Consider the following 22625-nt stretch of genomic DNA (forward strand, 5'->3'; position numbering starts at 1 on the left):
AGGACTTAAGAAGCCTGGCAGCTCTCCTTCCTCTTTTGCTGTAAGAAGTCCAACCTAGATGACTGGATGAGATCAGTGGCCACAGGGAGAGAGGCCTGGAGGGCAGAGCCCATCTCGGGGTGCTTAAATGGGACATTAGCTGAACACCATTGAATAAGTGAACCCAGCCAATGCCACACGGAGCAGAACAATCATCCTGCTGAGCCTTATTGGAGTTCTGTGGATCGTGATAAACGAGCCGTGTTAAACTATGGCCTCTTGGGGTGGTTCATCATGTAGCAACAGGTAACTGAAATACCCTGAGGCCCAAAGAAGCCTGATGACACCCAGAAATAAAAATAGGGTATAATCACCTTCATAAATTTGGATACTGTTGACTTCAAATGTGGTGGCTTTGCCAGAAGGACTCTAAAATTGAGGACAAATTCCACCAAAGAAACAGATCCCTTTGGAGTCTGGCTGGCATCTGTGGAAGGTAGGAATAAGGGTGTGTGGCTCCCTGCCTCCTCTGGGGAAATGGGTGGATGGCCATGCTTCCAGGGAGGCTTGACTACTAATGAGGACTCAGCCCTCACAGGGCTAAGCTCTGCCGTGGTGTGTTCAAGACTGGACAACAGCAAGTTGTTCTCATGAACAGGGCAGGCTCCGGTTCACTGCTGTTTTATACATGTTAGCACGAAACCAACAAAAACGAGTGTTTCTGTCCAGCAACATGCCAAAGATATTCACAACAGCTTTATTCATAAATAGCCTCAAACTGGAAGCCACCCAAATCCCCATCGGCAGAACAACAGATTTGCAAACTGCTGTATCCATACAATGGAATTCTACTTAGCAATGAAAATAAATGAACTACTACCACAGGATACAACATAGATGAACCTAAAAAACATTTTCTAGGGACGCCTGGGTGGCTCAGTTGATTAAGCGTCTGACTCTTGATTTCTGCTCAGGTCATGATCTCAGGGTTGTGGGATCGAGCCCCGCACTGGGCTCCACACTGGGCATGGAGCCTGCTTAAGATTCTCTCTCTCCTCCCACTGGCCCTGCCCCATCCCCCCCAAATGGTTTTTGCTATTGTTTTTTTAAGTGAGCAAAGGCAGACCAATAGAGCTCAGAACAGAGGGCACCTTTGGAGGAGGGGTTCTGGACTGGAAGGAAGACAAGAAGGAAGTTTCTGAGGTGTGGGATGTGGGAAACATCTACACTTTGACCAGGTGTGGTTCCATAGGTATGTGCATATGCAAAACTTCATTCACCTGTGCACTTAAGATGTACACACACCCTTTCTTTACTCTAGTTGTTTCTCAATAAAAAGGTAAAAGAAAAAAATACCAATGATTAGCAATTCCCTTCTCCAGAAATAGTTAATGTGTCAGCTTAGAGAGGGATTTACTGCTTTCCAACTAAAGGAATGTTATATGATACTTTTCCTTGATTAGTATATTAAAGAAATTCTAAAAGCCTGATATCCAATGGTGAACAGTTTGATCCCTGAGATACACTAAGTATTCTGTATTTGTTAACCTCACAACCTTACCCTATAAGGAGGCCAGGAAAGAAAAACTGTCCCCAGTGAAGAGATAAAGATACTGAGGCCCGAGACAAGCTCAGAGAGCCAGTGAGTGAAAGTGGCTGAGTGAGGAACAGAATGTATAAAACTTGCTTCTCGCTCTGCTCTCTCAGAACTAACAACAGGCCCCCAAAACTCATCTCAGGAACAGAAAGAGCCAGGAAGAACATGGGGCAAGCAACTGTGTTTATCCAGCTTTCTGTACCCAACTCCAAGGGAGATGAAGTTTGGCATTTGGCATCTCACCTAGGACATCACAAGGACCACAGAAAATCCAAGGGAGGCCAGTATGATCCAAAAAGCCCAGAGAAAAGAGCATCATCAGAAACACAACACTGTATTCTATATGTTGGCAAATTGAACTCCAATAAAAAAATAATAAAAATAAAATAAAATAAAATAAAATAAAATGGAACAAATGAAAAAAGAAAAAAAAAGAAAGAAACACGACACAGGGCAGCCTGGGTGGCTCAGCGTTTTGGTGCCGCCTTCAGTCCAGGGCGTGATCCTGGATACCCAGGATCTAGTCCCGCTTCGGGTTTCCTGCATGGAGCCTGCTTCTCCCTCTGCCTGTGTCTCTGCCTCTCTCTCTCTCTGTCTCTCATGAGTAATAAAATAAATTCTTAAAAAAAAAAAAAAAAGAGAGACACAACAAAACACTGTGTGGACTACATGGTTAAGCATGCTATATCAGTAAAAGCCAACAATGTGGCTTCTCCTAGAGCAAGCAGCTGCCTTGCACAGGTCTTTTCTTAATAAAACCAGATGCAACCACAAATCAAGGTAGGAAATACAGTTTTCCACTCTCAGTTTCTTTTTTCTATCAATGCCTCCCCCTCCTACCATGCCATCATCTTGTTTGGCTGACCCTACTCACCATGTCCATGATCAGATGTCCACAAAGAAAACATCTGTCAGCAGACTGCTGGAACCCAGAGTACTGCAGAGGAAAAAGAAAAGAAAGTTAAACCCAGGCAGGACAGATGACCCAGTCACTTGCCCACCAGAATGACAAGGAACTTCTCAGAAAGATGTGTCACTCCATACAGGAATCTGTCATTTCCCAGAGGACAACACAGTTGTGTGATGAATCATGGAATGTCTTCTGCCACAAAGTCATTACAAATACTAATACCGCTCACTCTAACAAGAGCTGCATTTGGGCATCCACAACATGCTAGGCTCTGTGTAAGAGGCTGTGCATAGAGAGGCTTCAATCTCTAAGCCAGTGGCTCTCAAAGAGGAGTTCCCTGACATTATCTGGGAATTTGTAAAAAAAATGCAAATTCTTGGGCTCCACCCCAGACCTACTGAATTAGAAACGCTGGGAGAGGATCTGGTAGCAGGTATTTTCATAAGCCCTTCAGGAGAGTCTGATGCAGGCTCTAATCCTTAAAATATTTTTTAAAGATTTTTTAAAAGATTTTATTTATTTATTCATGAGAGACACAGAAAGAGAGAGGTAGAGACACAGGCAGAGGGAAAAGCAGGATCCATGTGGGGAGCCCGATGTGGGACTCAATCCTGGGACTCCAGGATCATGCCCTGAGCTGAAGGCAGACACGCCCAACTGCTGAGACACCCAGGCATCCCTAAGATTTTGTTTTATTTTATTTTTTTGAGAGAGCGAGCAAGTGCGCACAAGTGTGGGAAGAGACAGAAGGAGAAGGACAAGCATAGCATAGTCCCTTCTGAGCAACGAGCTCAATGTGGGGTTCTATCCCAGAACCCTGGGATCATGACCTGAGGTGAGGGAAGATGCTTAACTGACTGAGCCACCCAGGGACCTCTCTCTTTTTTTAATATTTTATTTATTTATTTGTGAAAGAGAGAGAGAGAGAGAGAACATGCACAAGCAGGGGGAGTAGCAGGCAGAGGGAGAAGCAGGCTCCCAGCTGAGCAAGGAGCCCAACATGGGCCTCAATCCCAGGACCTCAGGATCACCACCGGAGTGGAAGGCTGATGTCTAACCGACTGAGCCACTCAGGTACCCCCAGGCACCCCTCTCTAATCCTTAAAACAAAGTATGTATCATCCCATTTCTAAGATGAAAGCAATGAAAGATCAGAGAGGTCAAGTGACCTTCACAAGGTCACATAGCCTTTAGAGGTAAGGATAGGAATCAAATTCAAGTCTGGTCTGGTTAAAAAGCCAATGCCCTTAGTTTCACAGAAACTTGGTAAATACTCCCTATCTTTACCAAACACACACACACACACACACACACACACACACACACACAGTTGGACTCTCAAAAGAAATGAGGAATGCTTTTCAGAAAAGCACACAGAGAAAAGATACCACACACTGAAAGATACTACAAGTTTAGATATTACACACATTGGGGGAGGGGGGGCTGTAATACAAAGGAAGGTGGGAAAAAAAAAAGAAAAAGGGAACTTTGTGCAGTCCCAGGGTTGGCAGTTCCTTACTTTCAGGGAGAGCCAGCCACATCCCCACCTTGCGCTGCCATGAGTGGGGGGGCGGGGGGGGGGCGACCACCTGCTGGGAAGCAAGGCAGGGCACTGACTCGGACCTGGGGAATCAGAGAATCAGAGCCCCCGTTTCCCTTCGGTACCGATTGTGCCCACAGGTGGGCATGTGACCCAATAGAGCCAATGAGGCTGGAGGAGCAGGAGGGACACTGGGCCATCAGCACTGAATGGTAGAGGATGCAAACCCCAGAGCGATGCCACCGCCACCAGGTGGCCACCAGGAAGCTCCTGAGGAAGGAGCTGATGCTGCAGAGGCAGGGCCCCAATGAAGAGAAAGTGACTCAGAGGCCCCTGCTGAGTGCATTGCCTTTTTGCTTCTACCGGTTTGGGTCTTTGGGTCGGCTTGTCTGTTACTGGCAAGCCTGGGCCACAGTGCATCAAACCCAAGCCACCTCTGGGTCCTCTGGGGAACATAGGCTCAGGTCATCCACTGTCTACCAAGCGCCACTGGATGCTTGGTGCTAGGTGAGGGGCTGACGAGGTCCAGGGGAAGAAGCATGTCCAGGGGAGAGAGAAAGGGCTGGGGGAGGCCACCCTGCCTTGTTCTACCTGCTGCGCCAGAGAGGCCCTGGTGTGGTGGCTGCACGGAGGGTGGGAGCTCGCTCTCGGAGAGGGGGCACAGCTGTCAGTTATCGGGGCAAAGAAAGGGTGAAGACGCTCCAGGCAGGGGAAGTGGCACAAGCTAGGGCACAAAGGCTTGAGGCTGTGCAGGGGTGCAAGCGAGCAGCAGAGTGGGAGAGCCACAGGTCTGGGCTCAGGAGCACAGCTTCTGCACAGGCCTTGAACCCTCGGGATGCAGGGCCCAGGGTGGGGGCGCTGAGCTGCAACCCATCCCGGGAAGCTAAGTGGGCCCAGGGAGGCCGTGGTGGCACGGGGATCAATGCTCAGCCACTTTCTGGGAGAGGTGGGAAGGAGGAGGGGCCGAGGATGAGCCCAGAAAACCGTTCTCCGAGATGAGGACCCAAGGCAGCATGATGCTTCTGCTTCAGACAAGCGGACTGTGAAGGGCTGGGGGACAGCCCGGGGGACCGTCCGCTGGCCTGAGAGGTGCCGACAGGGCTGGTGCTCAGGGCTGGGCGTCACTGGCCCGTGGACAGACTTCTGAAGTGTGGCGGAGGCTGGATGCCCACAGAGAGCAGCCAGGATTCCGAGGAACGAAGGCCTGAGCCCAGTCCAGAGGCTTAAGAGAGGTGGGGTCGGCGGAAATGGGCAGAACCAAAATGACAGGCCAAGTGACCCTCAAGTCCCTTCCAGGCACAAAGCTCTGCAGCTTGTCATTTGCTTCGGGATCCCAGGCCACCCTCTGCCTCCACAGAAGGAAAGCCAGGACCCACGCCGGGGATCACCCAGGGGAACCACACTCTCCTGGCTGGCCCAGTCTCCCCACAGGCTCCCCCTGACTCTGGTCGGGACTGCGGGCAGGGCAGGTTTGGGGAACACACTCACCAGGAAGTCTTCCTCACAAAACACTTTGCCGTTGACAAAATAAAAGGCTTTTCCTCTCAGCTTCCGGCCTAAGGAAAAAAGACAAAGGCAGGGCGAAAAGAAAATGTTGTATGCAGTGAGAAAGGAGAAAAGAAACAAACATGCACAAAATTGCCGACTGTCACTAAGAGCGTGTGATTACTGAAAGCCGCCGTGGCCCTGGGATGGCCAGGCCCGGCCCCTGGCAGGTGCTGTGTGGCCAGGGACACCAGCACAGCCTTGAGAATCATCCTACGCCCACCTCTCCCACTTGTCCTCCGCTGAGCAAGAAGCCAGCGAGACATCTGGGGACAGGATGGCAGAGGCGCACTCAGTGCGGGTACAGGGCGACGGCCTGTTGTAAGCTGTTTCCCACAGGTGTTTGGGACATCATCTTTGACATGTTCTCCAGAGGCCACTGGTGAAAACCGATCAGGAAAGTCCTATAAATTGGTCAACTTTATTTTCATGTCTCTTTTCACCTCGACTATACAGAAAATACACATTGTTGGATGGATAATGATTTTTCTTGTCTTGTCCTGATCTAAATGGGGTGAGGAAGGGCAGCCCACGTGGCTCAGTGGTTTAGCGCCTGCCTTCAGCCTAGGGCGTGATCCTGGGGTCCCGGGATCGAGTCCCACATCAGGCTCCCTGCGTGGAGCCTGCTTCTCCCTCTGCCTGTGTCTCTGCCTCTCTCTCTCTCTCCCTCTCTCTGTAGCTCTCATGAATAAATAAATAAAAATCTTTTAAAATAAATAAATAAATAAATAAATAAATGGGGTGAGGAGGTTGGGGCACCTGGGTGGTTCAGCGGTTGAGTGTCTGCCTTTGGTCCAGGGCATGATCCCGGAGTCCCTGGATCAAGTCCCACATCAGGCTCCTTACACGGAGCCTGCTTCTCCCTCTGCCTGTGTCTCTGCCTCTCTCTCTGTCTCTCATGAATAAATAAATAAAATATTTTAAAAATAAATAAATAAATGGAGTGAGGAGGGGTGGGAAAATTTCAAGACACTGCAGCTTCTCAGGTGTAACTTTAGTTTCCATAAAGCTAGGATGCTGACAAGAATAGCATACTTTGGGGTGCCTGTGGCTCAGTGAACACCTGCCTTTGGCTCAGTTCATGATCCCGGGGTTCTAGGATCGAGTCCCCATTGGGCTCCCTGAAGGGGGCCTGCCTCTCCTTCTGTGTCTGTCTTTCTCTGTGTGTCTCTCATGAATAAATAAATAAAATCTTAAAAAAAAAAAAAAGTAGCATACTTTATCAATTCCCTTGATTCCTTATGATAAAATACAAAAGGTCACAGGTTCAAGGTAAGCAGGAGCATCTTTGTAAGAGACCCTGGTCTGCGACTCTGTAGCATTTCCAGATCTGAGAACATTTCGAGCCCTAGGCACAACACATACACAATAGACCACGAAAGTTTCAAAAACTGAACGAATTTTAAACTCCAGTGGAATCATGCCCCTTGGAGCCAGGGTCCAGAACACGAAACCAAACACTAAAGGTGCTCGAGGCAGAGAAACCTCCTTGATAAACACCAAGTATCCCGACCTGGGACTCCCAGAGCCAGCAAAGAGCACAAGGCGGCAGAGAAAAGCCTGGCGATCTAGACCTGTTGGAGCTCAGAGAGGGCCTAGAAAGTATCGATGCAAAGGAAGAGCCACAAAAAAGGAAAGAAAAGTTTAACTACAAAAGCAAAAAAAGCTCCAGACGGATTAAAGACTGTGTGAAAAACAAAAGTTATCATAAGAAAACGCGAGTAACTGTCTTTGACTTTGGCGTGGAAAAGGATTTCCTCGGTAAGACACAAAGGCGTGCCTTATAGGGGTAAAGGCTGGTTGATACACAGGACATCAGAAATCAGGCTTCTGTTCAACATGCAACAACATACACAAAGTTCCAAAGATCAAACTGTTGAAAAGCCAAACTGTTCTGAGCAAGGAGGCAGGAGTGGGTCAGGGGCCGGCAGGCTGGAGGCCATGAGGAGAGAAAGAGGCAGAAGCAAGGAAGGATGAAGACTCTGAGACTGACCATCAGCATTTCTGCGTCGGCAACCGCCTCACCAAGAAGGCTTCGTCCTCCTCCTGGCCTGCTCAGCCCCTTCTTGGTGTCCTGCTTGTTGCTGCCAGACCCACTGCTGTCTCTATGTCTCCCCAACTCTCTGATCGGTTCCTATAGAACTTTTTTTTTTCCTATAGAACTTTTTAATATTCTGAATAGATGCTGTGCTCCTTGAGACTATAATGTGGGGCAGCCTGGGGGGCTCAGCAGTTTAGCATCGCCTTCAGCCTGGGGCATGATCCTGGAGACCTGGGATCGAGTCCCACATCAGGCTCCCTGCATGGAGCCTGCTTCTCCCTCTGCCGGTGTCTCTGCCTCTCTCTCTGTGTGTCTCTCATGAATTAAAAAAAAAGAAAAAGAAAAAAAAAGAATATAATGTGCCTGCAACTTCAACTTGGCCTTATATGAAGAGGGCTTGCCAGTGGTCTAACTGAAGGCAATATATGCTAAGTTGAAGAAGCAAAAGGCAAGGTAGGCCAGGGACCAGGAGATGGCCACAATACACATAATAAGACACTAGTATCTAAAACATAAAGAACACTAACCACCCATCTGACAAAGATAACCCAATGGAAAAAGTGAGTGGAGGGTAAGAAGTGAAAGTGCAGAGAAGAGAAAAATCTGTTAAACTCTAGACAGTAACTATTTTTAAAGATGTTCAATTCCACTAGCAATCAGGATATGCAAATTAAAACCACAATGAGATGCTATCTCATTCCTGGATGGGCTAAAAATCACTAAGCCTGACAGTACCATGTCTTGGTGAAGGTGTGGGGCAGGAGGAAGCCTTTCACACGGCTGGTGGGAGTGTTGGTTGGAATGAGCACTCTAGGAAGAATCTGGTAAGAGCCCGTAGAGCTGAAATCCACATGACCCACCACAAACCCCTAGGCAGGCCCTTTGAGAAGATCTCCCAGCTTGCAGAAGGAGAAACGTGTGCAGTTTTTCACTGCAGCACTGCAAAGAAAACCTAGACACCCAGCAGCATCTTCAATGTTCATCAGTATAGAAAAATTGATAAACACATTTAGGGTGATCCCTGGGTGGCTCAGCGGTTTAGTGCCTGCCTTTGGCCCAGGGCACGATCCTGGAGACCCTGGATCGAGTCCCACATCAGGCTCCCTACATGGAGCCTGCTTCTCCCTCTGCCTGTGTCTCTGCCTCTCTCTCTCTCTCTCTCTATCATAAATGGATAAATAAAATCTTTAAAAAAAAAAAAAGAAACACATTTAGGAAGAATTTGGAGTTATAGTCCATGGATGCGATATTACACAGCGGTCAAAATAAATGAACTAGATTTGTATATATAATTATGAATTGAACTGAACACATTGCTGTGCAAATAAAACTGCTCAATGATATATGTAAATTACGTGATAGTATGTATATGTTAAAGCATGAACAAACACATGCACACACAAACTAATACTTATTAATCTTGTATATGTGATAACAGAAGAAAAACTGGGACTGGAAGGATCCATACACTCAATTCATGACAGCAGCTGCCCTGGGGAAGGGGGAAATGGAATATGGGAGGGGGAACCAGGACAATTCCAATCTGTCTGTAATATTCTACTTCCTTTATCAGAAATAAGTCAAAAGGACAACATATAAATATCTGTGCATTCTGGGTGGCAGGTAAATAAAGGTTATTTCCTACTGTACTTTCCTGCAGTTTTGAAACTATACACAAAAACAAACATGCACACCTTCTTTAGGTGAAATACTATAAACCAAAGGCAAATGACACACCAGAAAAAACATCTGCACTGTAGAACAAAAAACAACTTAACCTACCCTGAGATGCAAATAACTCAATTAACAGCTTGATATAAAAAAAATAGGCAAAGAGGAGCACCTGGGTGGCTCAGGAGTCTGATCAGGTGGCAAGGAATCTGTTTGAGATTCTCTCCCTCTCTCTTACCCTCTCCAGTACTCACTCATGCACATGCTCTCTCTCTCTTTCTCTCAATAAAATCTCTTGTTTTAAAGATTAAAAACTTAAAAATGAGCATTAAGCAATATCTAACTCCTAATAAATTATAGCACGTATACTATTATGCAACCATAAAAAAAGATTGTTTTCAAAAATAGGTTTGATGACACAGATATTTAAAATACTTTACTTTAATATTTAAAATACTTTAAAATGGGGCAGCCCAGGTGGCTCAGCGGTTTAGCACTGCCTTCGACCCAGGGCATGATCCTGGAGACCCGGGATCGAGTCCAATGTCAGGCTCCCTGCATGGAGCCTGCTTCTCCCTCTGCCTGTGTCTCTGCCTCTCTCTCTCTGTCTCTCTCATAAATAAATAAAAATCTTTTAAAAAATAAAAAGATAAAAATAAAAGGTGGTATAAAAGCATGTTTGTGTGTGTGTACAGACATGGAAACACACACCTATAAGATAAAAAATTATGTGTATGAGCATACACACATATGTATGCCAAATGTTAATAGTCATTATCTGAGTAAAAAAAAAAAAAAAAAGAGTGATTTTTAGTTTTTTTTTCCTGCAATGACTATATGTTATATTCATAGCCTGAAACAAATTATAATGGGGTGAGGGAGTGTGGAAAGAGCAATGGGGCATATGTTAGAAGGCTGCAGTGCAAGTCTTTAGCTCTCCAAACCTCTCCCATTCTTTCCTCAAAGTTAGTTACACTCACTTCTAGAAGGTCCTAGAACCTTCAATAGCATTTCCTGGCTCTGCGAAACTAGGGTAACAAGAATGAGCACTTAGAACTAAATGACTGCAGGGTTCACTAACAGAACCCCAACCCCCCCCCCCTTTTTTAAAGATTTTATTTATTTATTCATGAGAGACAGAGAGACAGAGACAGAGACAGAGAGAGGCAGAGACACAGGCAGAGGGAGATGCAGGTTCCATGCAGGAAGTCTGAGGTGAGATTTGATCCCGGGTCTCCAGGATCATGCCCTGGGCCAAAGGCAGGTGCCAAACCACTGAGCCACCCAAGGATTCCCACCCCCCCTGCCCCTTAACAGCCATTGAAGTTCATTTATAATTATTTTACTTTCTTGGAACTTTCTCCTCTATATAAATATTCCAGAGGACTCAAAGTTTTACAAAGGAAAATGAGAACCAATTAGAGTATCCTTTCTCCACTTTTTGCCCCCATCAGGCACCCAGGTGACAGCCTCTAGTCCCTCCCTGGCAGCCAAGGCGAAAGGAAGGACACAAACAGCCCACCACGGAGGAAAACGAGGCTCGTGCTGTCTGACCACAAGTAAAGCCCAAGTCCAGCCTGGGAGCGAGGATCGCTTACTTTGCTGCTCCCAGGTTCTGAGAGGAAAGGGGGCAAGACAGGCAGCCCGGGTGGCCCAGCGGTTTAGTGCCGCCTTCAGCCCAGGATGTGATCCTGGAGACCTGGGATTGAGTCCCACGTTGGGCTCCCTGCATGGAGCCTGCTTCTCCCTCTGCCTGTGTTTCTGCCTCTCTCTGTCTCTCTGTCTCTCATGAATAAATAAAATAAAATAAAATAAAGTAAAATAAAATAAAGAAAAAAAAGTAAGGGGGCAAGGCTATAGGTTCCACTCTGGGGGCAGGGGGCATCTGGAAACAGCATAGGACTTCCTAGACAGAGATGAGGTTTCTGATCCGAAGCAGAGAACATCCAAGCTCTGATTCCAGGAATGGAGTTCTGTGGAATCTGAGCTGGGAATTAATTTTTTGTTTTATAGAGGGCATATTACCTCTGTTCCAGAAATCACTGGAAGATTATTAAACCTGCCAGAACACTGAGTGCTCTAAGCTCTAAGAACACTGAGTATTCTAAGAAACACAAATCAAACAAGAGCTTTTTCACTTAAACATCAACAAAGATTTTTTTTTAAATGATCACAGTCGTTTATGACTGCTGCCATGGCATATTTCTGTAAGTTACTGATGAGAGTGTAAAATGATAAACTCTCCCCAGAGAGGAAACTGTGAAATGTTTATCTCTGACTTGGTGCGGCTGTCTGTGACTTAGCTTGAGGAAAGAATGAGAAATGTGGATAAATATTCACTTAGGTTCAAATTGGAAGCCTTAGGAGAAATGATTACATAAAACAGAGAACATCTAAATAATGAAATATTATGTAGCCATTTAAAGTACCATTCAGATAAGTGTTTTCGTGATACTGGCAAATGCTTATACTATAGAAGGTTATTCAAAATACATTAGTATATGAAAAATGCAAGCTGGACAACTGTACAATTCCATTTCAGTAACTTATACACACACACACACACACATATACAAAAGAGAAAAAACTCTGAAAGAGCACATGCTGGAACTAACAATGGTTGGCACTAGTAGATGGCATTACCAGGACATTACACGGCCAATAGTGCAATCATTTAAAATTATCTAGTACTACATAGCCCTGGTAGGTTGTATTAAAGGGACTTTCTCTTACTACTTCATACATTTCAATATTTGAACTTTTTCTATTATTAAGGACACTTATAGATGGTATTAGAATTTCACTTTTTGCTTTCATATACTTTTATATTAAATGTTTCTAGAAGTACATATTTAATCATTTGATAAATAACACTTTAGGTTTTTTTTTAATCTTTTATTTTTTATTTTTTTATTTTTTATTTTTTTTATTTATGATAGTCGCACAGAGAGAGAGAGAGGCAGAGACACAGGCAGAGGAAGAAGCAGGCTCCATGCACCGGGAGCCCGACGTGGGACTCGATCCCGGGTCTCCAGGATCGCGCCCTAGGTCAAAGGCAGGCACTAAACCGCTGCGCCACCCAGGGATCCCCCACTTTAGGTTTTTTAAAAGATTTTTATTCATTTATTTATTTTGAGAGGGCGCATGCACATGCATGGGGAGAAGCATGGGAGGGGGAAGAATCTTAGGAAAACTGCACTGAGCATAGAGCCACAGGCCCTTCTCTACACAGGGCTCAATCCCACGACCCCAGAGACCACGATCCGAATGGAAACAAAGAGTCAGAGGCCCAACCAACTGAGCCATCCATGTGTCCCTCGTTTTCTGTTTGTTTGGTTTTTTTTTTTAAGTAGGCTGGATGCCCAACATGAGGCTTGAGCCCACAACCATGGGATTAAGAGTACCATGCTCTACTAACCAAATCAGCCAAGTGCTCCCAATACTTTAATTTGTAAAAGAAAACCCTTATGTATAATATGAAAAGTAATAAAGCAAGATCTAAGAACTATATCTCAACTATGTAAAAAAGAAATTCAAAGAAAAAAGACTGGAAAAAAAAAAATCTGCCCGAGAGCAACAGTGCCTCTAGTGGACATATGTGGTATCTACATGACTGTGGAGAGGAGGACGCTGATCACAGATTGTGTGCCTCTTTACACTTTACTACACTTCCCCAAACTTTTACTAAGGAGCAGGTAAGACTTTAATCATTAAAAAAAAAAAAAAGACTTTAATCATCCTTTTAAAAAAAGTGCCCAGGGATACCTGGGTGGCTCAGTGGTTGAGCATCTGCCTTTGACTCAGGGTCTGATCCCAGGGTCCTGGGATCGAGTCCCGCATCCGGCTCCCTGCATGGAGCCTACTTCTCCCTCTGCCTATGTCTCTGCCTATGTCTCTGCCTCTCTCTCCCTCTCTGTCTCTCATGAATAAAGAAATAAAATCTAAAAAATAAATAAATATATATATATATAAATAAATAAAGTGCCAAGCTAGCTACACAAATCCTATTGCTGCAAGTGTGCAGAGCTGAGAAGTCCCATGTCCACAGTCATGAGGCCAAGGGAAGGGTTTAAAGGCTGTATATGCTTCTCCTTTGTTCCAAAATAACAATAACAATAATATTAATAATAATAACAATTGAAGACTCCCCCATAGGCAAAGGGTGGTGCCCAGTGTGTGCTCTGAAGGACTCAACTTCACTTTTTACCCCATTAGATCCCACACTAAATTAGTTTGTATTTTATCAGTAGGAGAAAGAAAAAACCCTAACATCTATTGATTGCTTTCCAGTTTTCTTTCTTTTTTTTAAAAAAAAGAGTTTATTTATTCATGAGAGACACACAGAAAGAGGCAGAGATATAGGCAGAGGGAGAAGCAGGCTCCCCGTGGGGACCCCAAGATCATGTCCTCAGCGGAAGGCAGACACTCAACCATTGAGCCACCCAGGCGTCCCTGCTTTCTAGCTTTCAAGTACTGCATTTAGAACTTTCACACGCTAGCAAGTTTAAAAACGTTTCATGTTGTCACACATTACTGCACCATCAGCCCTCCTGTCTGGCCTTTTCCCACCACATGCCTTTTACAGGCAAGTCCACAGATCATTTCCTGTCACTCACTGTAGGCTCCTGGTTTCAGCAAGTGTGGACACGGTTCACCAAAGAATGACGTAGAAATCCAATCCATCACTTGTCAGTACCATGGAACAGTACACAGATGTGGGAATTAATTATCCTCAGGAATCACTGGAAACGACGCCCCAGGATTGTTCCCACTTTCTGGGTTTCCTTTCCTCTTCATGATACGGATGGGATAAACATTACCTTCATGTTATACCTCCTGAGGCTCAGAGCAGTAAGTGGGCAGGACAGGAACCCAGGCTTGTCTGACCCTGAAGCTCATGCTTGTCCCACTGTGCCATGAGACTGCCTGCACGATTTAATGCCTGTGAGTGCACACCTACATGTGCCATCCATTTTTTTCTCTTCCTATCGCAGAATGGAGAAAAGTGATTTTTTAAAAGATTTTCTTTATTTATTCATGAGAGACCCAGAGAGAGAGGCAGAGACACAGGCAGAGGGAGAAGCCAGCTCCCTGTGGGGAGCCCAATGTAGGACTTGATCCCAGGACCTCGGGATCACCACTCAACTCAAAGGCAGAAGCTTAAACATTGAGCCATTCAGGCACCCTGCTCTCTCTCTCTTTTTTTTTTAACATTTATTTATTTAAGCGATCTCTACACCCAATGTGGGACTCGAACTCATGACCCTAAGAGCAAGAGCTGCATACTCTACTGACCGAACCAACCAGGCACCCCGAGGCTTCTCGTTTTCAAAAGCAGGAAGGCAGAGGGAAAATATTCTTGAGGCTGAATCACTCCAGGGTCCTGAAATTCGATGTAAGTGCAGGATCCAGAAACCAGAAGGGTCCTGGCTGCCGTTCACGCTAGACCAGTAGGTGGCACCAAACTACAGCCAGGACCAGGACAGGTTGGAGCAGCATAACCCACTGAGAACTCCAGGCCGGTAGTGAAGGGGATGGCGTGGGTCATGTCACTCGCCAGTCCTGCAACATGACCTTGCACCTGAGGCATTTTAACGCCACCAGCACGTTATGCAAAAGGTAAATCAGTCAGGCAGATGTGCCTATGGTGGCTAGATGAGTTGGGATTTGACCCTAGCTCTCTGGCACAAAGTCAGCATTGAGTAGTTCTCAGACTGGGGGTGGGAGGAGGGGGTGGATTTGCTGGCCTTCCCAAGCAAACCTCTTTCCCACTCTACTCCCCTGTGAGGGGATGAGTTTCACTGTCCTCACTCACTTCCTACAGCTGTACACACCTGGAGGTGTGATACCATGAAGCTACCTATGGCTGCGGCAGTGCTCACAACAGGCATGGCACAACCTTGAATGGTCCAGGGGCCGTAGTTCTAAGCTTAGCATGCTTCAGAACCACCTGGTGGGTTTGTTAAAACACAGACTGCTGGGGCACCTGGGTGGCTCAATCGGTTGGGCGTCTGCCTTTGGCTCGAGTGGTGATCCTGGTCCTGGGACTGAGCCCTGTATCCGACTCCCTGCGGGGTGAGGAGCCTGCTTCTCCATCTGCCTGCTGCTCCCCCTGCTTGTGCGCCCCCTCTCTCTCTCTCAAAAAACGCAAACAAAAAACAAAACACCCAAAACCCAAAAAAGACCCCACATACTGTCGAGCCTCATTCCCAGAGACTGATTTAATAAGTCTGGGAGGGACCTGAGAGTCTACCCTTCCCAGGTGATGCTGAAGGTTCTGGTCCAGGGGCCACATTGAGACAGGCCATGCCTCAGGCTGGTCTCTGAACCAGCATTCCCACTTCACATGATTCGTCTTGGTCAAACAAAAGGGCTAAGATCATCGAGTCCATCCCTCAACAATGAGCAACAAACAGAACTGAGGTGCAAGGCAGGTCGGTGCCAGGTCTTTATAATTTGGTTTCAGAATCATCCTGCTTCTGACAGAGGAATTCCTTAAACCAGGAAACACATAGTGATGTGCACACCAAAATTAGACCAAATAAGTTTTTCCAGAGCTTTAGAATGATCATAGTTGCTCTTTATTTTCCAATCGCAGCAACAATTTACAGAATATTGACTAATACATGTGCAGACTCATCAAAAAACCACTTACCATTGACAGTGAATGGATATTTTATATTTGCCTCCAGAGGCCCCTTTAGTTGAAAAGAAAAATGTGGATAAAGCCCGTGTAGCTCGATGAAGGAAACTGTGACCACAGTTACAGATGTCACAAAGAGAGGTTGGCCACTTAACCTGACAAATAAAACTAAACGTGCCACGCTCACCATTCTCCCTCTAGAAATAGAAACAACTTGTCTATTCTGGAAAAGTAATTGGCCCTTAGCTGGAAGACTTCCATCACAAACTTCACTGTCCAAAATATCTCCCTGAAAAGTGAAAAGTGAAAAAAGCTTTCCTGGCAGAGAGGAGTCCTCGAAAAAAGGAAGTTTTTAAAAATGAGCAACTGTTTAGATTTTGTTGTTATCCTACTGTCCCAAGATGGTAACTTCTGAGTTGTCCACTGGTTACCAGGCTTTTGTGGCTATTTGTATGTAAATCTAAGTTAATTAAAATAATCGGCAGCTATGCACCATTTGCTTTATCGCACAGAATCCTATCTGATCTACTTGTTCGAACAGCTGCTTCCAGAAAAGGTTAACTCTTACAATGAGCTGCTAATACAAACCAACAGAAAAACTGAACAAATTGGTTCAGGGCAAATGTAACAACCAACCAGGATTTCCCAGGCTTAGGCAGCCTCCGAGGGACAGGGAAATAGGCAAAAGGTGGAAAGTAGAAAAGCAACCAGGGTCAGGTCCCAGGCTTTGCCATTTCTCAGAAATGCAAGGTTGGCCCATCACGTGACCCTGTGGGTTCCTTGGTAGAGGGTGTTGTGGAGAGGACAAAACTGAGGGTCCCAGTAGGGAGCCCAACGTGGTGCTGGCCCATACTAAGTGTTAGCATAGTAAGTCACTGTTGCCAGGATCCCGCCAATGACCTTCAGCAGTTTCCTCAGCTGAAACCTATATGAGCTAAAAATCTCATCCGCCCCCCACCTCCCCCTGCCCAAACCCTCCTTTTTCTCAGTTTACCTGCGGTAAAGGGCCAGGCTTTTGTTTTGTTTTTCATTTCCACCTGTCAGACTTAATTTCTTGGAAAATAAAAATACTGTGGGAAAATGAAACATAAAATCCAAGCTACAATCTACTCTGTCAAATTGCTGTGAATGTTCCTAAATGGCCTCAATTTCTGTGCTTCTCTCCTTGCCGGCCAGCACCATTGGGGACCACACCACCAGTAGTCCCAGTCCACATTCCAATTCTCTTCTCACTGGATGCTCCCAAGTCTTTTTTATTTCTTTACAGTTTTACAAATCCATTCTTTTTGTTTTCCATTCCTACCACTCCAGACCATTATTATCATCTGGATTGGAGAAGAGAATGCCATGCAGAAAAAAAAAATCCTGGAGACCTGCAGAGGGTCTTCTCTGAGTATTTAGTGGGGAATCAGATCAGCTTATGCCTGTGAAGAAACTAACCAGGTCCGGGGAAAAAGTCATCCACAAGTACCAAAAGCAATGCCTATCCTGCCAGCCAGAGTGGGAAAACTCATAATCCATTGGGTATTGAGTGAAATGCTCAAGAAGTGCTTTTACCATGGAGTGAAGAATAATTGGCCCTAGACTGAGCTCTGTTCTGAAAAGATCATTGTCCCCAAATAACTCACCTGCATCTCAGGACAAAGCACAAGAAGATTTAAAAGAATACAAAAATATCCGGGACTCAGCGAGGTGAAATTGCAATGTCTGGCATCTAATCAAAGATTACCAGGCATGCACAAAGGTGGGAAAAGAGGACCTACAATTTTTTTAAATAATAAATTTATTTTGTATTGGTGTTCAATTTGCCAACATACAGAATAACATGCAGTGCTCATCCCATCAAGTGCCCCCCTCAGTGCCCGTCACCCATTCACCCCTACCCCCAACAGGACCTATAATTAAGGAACTAGTCAATCTATGGAAATCAAGCCAGATCTGACACAAATCCTAGAATCAGTAGGAAAAGAGATACAAGTTATTGTTATTATATCCCATATGTCCAAAAAGTTAAAGGAAGATCTTTAAAAATGCCCAAATTGAGTGGCTAGAGACAAAAACTAGAGTACTAGGATGAAAAATACACTGGATGAAAGTAGGAGACTGCACACTGCAGGAGAAAAGATTAGTGGATTTAAAGGCATAATAATAAAAACTGGCCACTTGATGGCCAAAATGAAACAGAGAGGAAAATAATTTTAAGCATAAATAGAATATAAGGGAGTTGTGAGGCAACTTTAGTTAATTAAAATTAAATTAAATTAAATTAAACCCGGGGGAAAAAAAAACAAACAAAAAAATTAAACCCCGGTGGCTCAGGGGTTTAGCGCCGCCTTCGGCCCAGGGTGTGATCTTGGAGACCTGGGATCAGGTCCCACATCGGGCTCCCTGCATGGAGCCTGCTTCTCCCTTTGCCTGTGTCTCTGCCTCTGTCTCTCTTTGTGTCTCTCATGAATAAATAAATAAAATCTTAAAATAAATAAATAAATAAATACCATTTAATTCAAAAGGTAATTTGTTAAATCTAACAAAGAGGTAAGAAAAGGGGTAACAAAGCCCTGAAGGAGAGGGATTAGGAGCAGGGAGGGGGCAACAGAAAAAATGTGAAGAAATCATGGCTGGAAATATTCCATATTTGACAAAGACTATAAACTCACACATCCAAAAATGCTCAACAAACCCCAAGCACAGGAAACATAAAAAGGACCCCAAGGGACATCATAATCAAATTTCTCAAAATCAATGATAGAAAACTTAAAAGCTGCCAGAGAAAAAGGATATGTTACCTACAGAGAAACAGAGATAATAAAGAAGACATCTGATTTCTGATGGAAAGCAATGGAACTACATCTTTAATGAAGTGAAAGAAAAAACTATCCACCTCGAATTCTCTAGCCCCACAAAAAAAAATCCTTTATTTTTTTTTAAACCATCAATTTATTTATTTGAGAGAGAGCACACACATGCAAGGGAGCAGCAGGGGAGGGGCAGCGGGAGAGGGAGAGAAAATCCCAAGGAGACACTAAGCTGAGCGCTGAGCCTGATGTGGGACTCAACCCCAGGATACATGATGAGATCATGACCTGAGCAGAAACTAAGTGTCAGACGTTTAACCAACGGCGCCCCCCAAAAATATCCTTTAAACCTAAAAGTGAAACAAAGATGAATTAAGACATAGATGAAAGGATTCATCACCAGCAGATCTGCCCTATAAAAAAAAAAAAAAAAGTTGAGGAAGGCCTTTAAGCAGAAGAAAAACAGTACCAGATGAAAATCTGGATCTAAACAAAGAAGAGGACCAGAAATAGCAACTGCATGGATAAATGAGATTTTTTTCTTATTAGTTAAATCTCTTTTAAAAGATAATTGACTAGAGCAACAGAAAAAAAATTGAGACACCAGAAACAAACCCTAACATTTAGGGTCAATTAATTTTCAACACATTTGCCAAGACAATCCAATGAAGAAAGAATAGTCTTTTCAACAAATGGTGCTGGGAAGCCTTCATATTCATGTGCAGAAGACTGAAGTTGGGCCTCTACCTCAAACTATATAAAAACCAACTCAAAATGGATCATAGACCTCAACTTAAGAGCTAAAACTATAACATTCAGAAGAAAATATGGGCATGAATCTTCGTGACCTTGGGTTGGCAATGTTTTCTCATACAAAGCATCAAAAACATAAGAAAGAAAAGAAAAGAAAGTAGATAAATTAGACTACCTCAAAATTTAATAATTATAACATCAGGAAAGTGAAATGACTGTCCATAGAAAGAGTAAAAATATTTGCAGATCATATATTGGAGACTCATCTGTAAAACATATAAAAAATCTATTAATAAAAGTCAATAATAAAGATTTTAAAAACCTGGGATGCCTGGGTGGCTCAGTGGTTGAGCATCTACCTTTGGCTGAGGGCGTGATCCCAGGGCCCATTGAGTCCTGCATCAGGCTACCCAAAGGGAGCCTGTTTCTCCCACGGTCCCTGTCTCTGGGTCTCTAATGAATAAATAAATAAAATCTTAAAAAAAGATTTTAAAAACCCAATAAAAAATGGGTAAAGGATCTGAATAGACATTTCTCCAGATAAGACGTGCAAATAAGCCCATGAAAAAAATGTTCAGCATCATTAGTCATCAGGGAAATGCAAACCAAAACCACACTGAGATTCAACTTCACACCCATTAGGAAGGTCAGAATCAAAAGGTCAAATAGTCACGAGTGTTGGCAAGGATGTGGGATGCTGAAATCCTCACACATTGCTGGTAGGAATATAAAATGCTGCAGCCACTTTGCAAAAACAGTTTTTTAAAAAGTTAAACACAGAGCTACCATATGACCCAGCAATTCTACTCTTCGATATATACACAAAGAGATGAAAACATGTGTCCACGCAAGAACATATCCAGTTGACCCTTGAACAACATGGGAGTTAGGGGTGCTGACCTGCCACCGTGCAGTCGGAAATCCACATATAACTTTTTGCTACCCCCAAAGTTAACTACCAACAGCCTACTATTGACCTCCTAAAAGCCTTACCAATAACATGAACAGCCAAACACGTATTTTGTATGTTATATGTATTATATACCATATTCTAACAACAAAGCAAGCGACAGAAAAGAATGTTAAGAAAATCCTAAGGAAGACACATTTACAATACTGTACCATAAAAAAATCCACATATAAGTAGACTCTGTGGTTCAAACCCACATTGTTCAAGATTCAACTGTACAAGAATATTTGTAGCAGCATTATTTATAATAGCCAAAAAGTGGAAACAAGTGTGTATCAGCCAATGAATAGATAAATAAAATGAGGTATATCCAGACAATGGAATATTATTCAGCCATTAAAAAGATCAAAGTTCTGATCGTGCTCCAACATGGATGAACCTGGAGCATCTTAAGTGAAAGAAGCCAGTTACAATAGACCGCTTATCATACGATTCCATTTATAGGAAACCTCCAGAACAGGCAAATCCATAGGAGTAGATTAGGGATCCCTGGGTGGCTCAGCGGTTTGGTGCCTGCCTCCGGCCCAGGGCGTGGTCCTGGAGTCCCGGGATCGAGTCCCACATAGGGCTCCCTACATGGAGCCTGCTTCTCCCTCTGTCTTTCTGTCTGTCTGTCTCTCTCTCTCTCTCTCTCTCTCTGTGTCTCTCATGAATAAATAAATAAAATCTTAAAAAAAAAAAAAAGAAAGAGTAGATTAGTGGTTGCTTAGAACTGGGGGAAAGAGAGGTAGAATGGGGAGAGACGGATAAAGAGTACATACAGGCAATACCCGGCACTACACTAAAGGTATTGAAGAGTGGCAGGGGGTAAGTCAAGATCAATTGAACACCATCCCCATTCTCCCAAAACTGACCACGTAGGGGGAGACACAGACCCCCGCAACCAGCTTCAATCTAACCATAGCTTCAAACACCATGAGATGGGTAAATGAACAAGGCAAACATGAGACCTGGGATCAGAGAAGCCACAAGAGAGACCTCGAGGAAAGACAGTGCCTTAGAGGGTGGTATTCACCTGGGTGGACAGAGGAAGGGGCAGGTGGTGTCCCACTGGGCAGGGGGACTGCCAGATGGCAGGTGGAGGAGATGGTGGCAGGACAAGAGACAGGCAAGGAGCTGGAACTGGCTTAAGGAATGCTTTCAATGCTAAGTGAAGGATTTGGACTGTGATGATAGGGCAAGAAGTGGCCTCTGAGCGGGGGTGTAGTCCCCCAAACGTGTGCTCTAACGCTGGCCATGTGGATGGAGGTCGTAGGATGGCAAACAGGACCCAAGACAATTGGGAGGCGTCAGCAGTGATCCACGTAAGGAAAAGAGAGGGTCTTCCCCAAATGGGACATTCTGGGGCCCAGCAATGGTGGCCACCACAGGGGAGGCTGCTGGTGTCGAGGGGCACAGCAGTCCCCCAGCCATGATCACAGGGAAACTTGCCCTCTCCACCCTGATGGTACATCTGCTGGATTCCCAGGCTGGTCAGGAACTCAACTGGCAGGGAGGTTATGCTGATTTTGAGTCATCAACAGGCTCTTACACAGCACATGGTTTCAAAGACTGCAGAGCAATGAAGAGGAAGGTGTAGGAACCATTTCCAAATGGAACAATTCGGGCAGCAAAGTGAACACATGACACCAGGGACAATCGCAAGCACAGCTAAGCAGGTATGGCAGACATGTTCTGGTCTTGCTTTGGTGTTGAGTTATGGGTAATTTTCTTCTCCCATATGTATTTTTTTTTTTAACAGTGTGACTCTGTTGCCTTTGTGATGTATAAACTACAAGAATCGTAGACTTCACTGATCATTTCTTGTTAAAAAGTGAACTCTGGAAAAAAAAAAGTGAACTCTGGTTTAGGAACTAGAGGCTTTCCCTGCACCATGCAATATAGTAGCCACTGGCCATGTGTAGCTACATTTAAACTTTTTTTTTTTTTAAGATTTTATTTATTTATTTGATAGAGAGAGAGCAAGCACAACCGGGGGGAGCCGGGGATGGAGAAGGAGACTCCCTGTTGAGCCAGAAGCCCAACACAGGGCTGGATCTAAGGACCCTGGAATCCTGACCTGAGCCGAAGGCAGATGCTTAGCCAACTGAGCCACCCAGGTGCCCCCTACATTTAAACTTTAATTAAAATGAAATACAAGGGATGCCTGGGTGGCTCAGTGGTTAAGCGAGTCTGCTTTCA

At 44.7% G+C, this 22625-nt stretch overlaps 1 protein-coding gene across 1 annotated transcript in view; it reads right to left on the reverse strand.

Moving 5' to 3' along the window:
- Positions 1 to 22625, reverse strand: part of LIMD1 (LIM domain containing 1) — a 68754-nt gene that overhangs the window by 8538 nt on the left and 37591 nt on the right. The window contains exons 3-4 of the mRNA XM_025989248.2: positions 5515 to 5582; positions 2451 to 2513 (exon numbers count right to left, since the gene is read on the reverse strand). Of these exons, the coding sequence (XP_025845033.2) occupies positions 2451 to 2513; positions 5515 to 5582 (131 nt within the window). The remainder of the gene's footprint in view (positions 1 to 2450; positions 2514 to 5514; positions 5583 to 22625) is intronic.

This window comes from Vulpes vulpes, chromosome 9, assembly GCF_048418805.1.
Source record: "Vulpes vulpes isolate BD-2025 chromosome 9, VulVul3, whole genome shotgun sequence".
Taxonomy (NCBI): Eukaryota; Metazoa; Chordata; class Mammalia; order Carnivora; family Canidae; genus Vulpes; species Vulpes vulpes.